This window comes from Buceros rhinoceros, unplaced genomic scaffold (assembly GCF_000710305.1).
Source record: "Buceros rhinoceros silvestris isolate BGI_N320 unplaced genomic scaffold, ASM71030v1 scaffold7853, whole genome shotgun sequence".
NCBI classification, from domain to species: Eukaryota; Metazoa; Chordata; class Aves; order Bucerotiformes; family Bucerotidae; genus Buceros; species Buceros rhinoceros.
The window spans coordinates 6,303-9,456 of NW_010401749.1; the positions used below are offsets into that span (position 1 = coordinate 6,303).

Here is a 3,154-nt window from a genome sequence, read left to right on the forward strand (position 1 = left end):
GGTCCCCTGCCGGCCCGACCTTGGCTCTCGCTGGCTGGGGCAGGCGTGCCGGCTGCTGGTTAGTGCTGCAGCTAACACCGCTGCGCGGCACCGCGGCCAAGGGCTCGCGTGACTGAGGAGAAGGGACTGAAGCAGGCTTGGAGGTTTGCTCCCCAAGCTGTGCTGTGATCTGTGTCGCAATGGGGCGGTCTGGCACGACCCTGGGCCACGCGGCCCGACCTTGGCTCTCGCTGGCTGGGGCAGGCGTGCCGGCTGCTGGTTAGTGCTGCAGCTAACACCGCTGCGCGGCACCGCGGCCAAGGGCTCGCGTGACTGAGGAGAAGGGACTGAAGCAGGCTTGGAGGTTTGCTCCCCAAGCTGTGCTGTGATCTGTGTCGCAATGGGGCGGTCTGGCACGACCCTGGGCCACGCAGCCGGTGCCAGTAGGAAGTCAGTGCCAGCCACTGGCACCCCGTCTGCTCCGTGTGGCGTGCGAGGTGCTGGTCCCTGTGCCAGCGCGCTGGCAGTCAGAGCCACGTGGTTCTTCAGCTGCTGGCTGCGCAGTGCCCTCAGCCAGAGGCACCAGGATATGCTGGCAGCTGCTCCTGGCAGCTGTGGCAGAGATCCCCGATGAAGCCCCAGCACTCACGTCCCAGAGTCTTCTCATCCTGGGCTTTGTTGGGGGTAGGAAATCATCCTGGGCAAGGACTCTCTCCTTGCCCGCGCATGCTGTGGTGGTGTTGCTGGGCTGGACCAGGGCTGGGGGAAATGAGGCGCTGAGGCTGCATCCCAGGGAGGAGGCTCAGCCCTGATGCCACGGGCAGCTCCACTCCCTGGGGAGCTTCTGGGTAGGCTGGAGTGGCTCTGGGGCATCGGGGGTGTGGCTGAACCCAGGCAGCAGCCAGCTGGTTTCCTGCTACCATTTGTGCCAAGAATAGGAGGTCGTAGGGATGGAGGAGAGGGAGGCAGGGAGCAAGGTCGGTGCTGCTTTCACACTGAAAGGCCCCACAGTGATTCCTCTGAAGCACTTTTCCTTCAGTTGCTTTGGGCTGTGCCTCTGAGGGGATCATGAACTCTTGACTGGAGGTCCAGCAAGCAGTGCTCCCTGCACTCAGGAATGGCAGTTACCTGGGGACATCTTCCCTGGGTCACTACTTACTGCTGACTCAGCTCTTTTTCTGTTCCTTTCCCAGTCCTCAGTATGTTCCAAGATCGTCCAGCTGCTGGGCCAGAACGAGGTGGACTATCGCCAGAAGCAGGTGGTGATCGTGAGCCAAGACAGCTTCTACCGGGTCCTCACCTCAGAGCAGAAATCCAAGGCACTCAAAGGCCAGTTCAATTTTGACCACCCAGGTGAATGGAGAACAGCACCGGGGCTCTGCCGTGCAGTGAGGGGCAAGGGCTGGAGTGGGACCCCTCACTCCACTAGCAAAGAGCCTTGCTGGGAGTCAGTCTCTGCATGGCGCAGAAATTGGTGGCTTAGTTAAGCTCTGTAGAGACTGGTGCATCCCTGGCAGGGTGGCGGGGCGCCACCAGTGTCCCTTGCAGTACAACCTCTGTCTCTCTTGGGAAAGAAACTGCCTCTGGGGTGGAGTGTTTGCAGTGAGAAAGGGCAGGTCATGCACCCTCAAAACTCCTTAAGATGCTCCTCCCTGCCAGAACATCCCCCAGACTGAAAACCTTTCTGGTGCAGCTGCATCGGGACCAGGGAGGTTTGGCCTGGCACAGCCCCCTGAAGTCAGCAGCAACGTGTCCCTCCTTCAAGAAGGAAACCATCTTGTGCAGCTGCTCTGCAAACCCCTCCACCAAGGGGACTGTGCCCTATCGCTACAACAGGGGCTCTTTGAAGCATCTCTGGGCTTGGTGGGGAAATTCCAGAGCCGCTGTCCCTCCGTCCCGTGCGGACAATGGCTGGAGGCAGCAAGCACTGAGCAAACAGAGCCCTGTCTGTCCAGCGGCTCGAGGCTGGAACACTGCTCTAGTCTCTCGGGGGGCTGGAGCGCTGGAGGAGATGCCTTCCCGAGCCCGGGCTGCCAGCACCGCTGTACAAGGGCAGTATTGATCTTGACGGGCCAGATCCCGGGCTGGTGAAAGCAGGGAAGCCCGGGGGCTCCAGAAGAGCTGGGCCTTGCTACACAAGGGGCGTGCAGGGCTTTTCTCCCAAGTCTGTGTGTCTGTCTGTCCCCAGGGCAGGGTGGCAGCCGCTCAGGGTCTGGTGGGTGGGAGAGGTTGCAAAGCTGCCTCGGGTAACATCTCCTCTCTCCTCAGATGCCTTTGACAACGAGCTGATCGTGAAAACACTCAAAGAGATCACCGAGGGGAAGACGGTCCAGATTCCTGTCTATGACTTTGTCTCCCACTCCAGGTCTAAGAGCTGCTCCTGCCTTGCTGTGCCTCTGCTAACACCCTGCAGTGCAGCTCGTGGCCCTGCCAGCCCAAACCGCCCGCCCCGCTGCTTGTGCCCGCTTTTGGGTGTCTGACGTGCCAACTGAAAGTTTCAGTCCTGACTGCTCCAGACCCCTGGGTTAGAGGATCCAGGGCAGATCCAGGCGCAGCCTGAGGGGCTGCAAAGCTGCACAGCCATGCAGTGGCATCCAGAAGCATACAGGTGTCGGTGAGGGGGGTTACGGCCCCCCTTTCCTTCCCCGTTCCACACTTCCTCTCCCCATAAACTTTATATGTGCAGCTTTAACAAATATTCCAGGCTCAAACAGCCCGGCACTGCCAAGAAGGGAGGAGGATGACAGTTCTTGCTCCTGTACCTCTTCTGTTGCTTGTGTTCAGCTTGTTTCTGCATGCCTTGTTGGCTGTGGATGGTGTGACCCTGCTCCACTTCCCACACAAGCTGCCTGGTTCCCAGGGGAGCAGAGCTGGCCCTCGCAGGTTCTTGTGAGTCAAGCCCCACGCATAGGCTTTATGGGTTTGGCCATCAACCGTTCTGGTTCCCAGTGGAGCAGAGCTGGCCCTCGCAGGTTCTTGTGAGTCAAGCCCCACGCATAGGCTTTATGGCTTGGCACATAACCCTTGCAGGCAGCAGCTGGCTGAGGTGGGGGGAGAAGGGCTTAGCCTGCTTCCTCCTCTGCTGTTTGTCCTTCTAGGAAGTTACGTATGTCTTGGATTCCCTTCATGGTGGTGGGGTAGGTCTGCCCTCTCCTTGATCACTGTCCTGGTTCAG

General features: G+C 59.9%; 1 protein-coding gene across 1 annotated transcript in view; it reads left to right on the forward strand.

The window, feature by feature from the left end:
- Positions 1-1,172: 1,172 nt before the first annotated feature.
- The window catches only part of LOC104490125 (uridine-cytidine kinase 2), a gene marked incomplete at its 5' end in the record, with an annotated part of 13,062 nt that continues 11,080 nt past the window's right edge, over positions 1,173-3,154 (forward strand). The window contains 2 exons of the mRNA XM_010132373.1: positions 1,173-1,332; positions 2,248-2,344. Of these exons, the coding sequence (XP_010130675.1) occupies positions 1,173-1,332; positions 2,248-2,344 (257 nt within the window). The remainder of the gene's footprint in view (positions 1,333-2,247; positions 2,345-3,154) is intronic.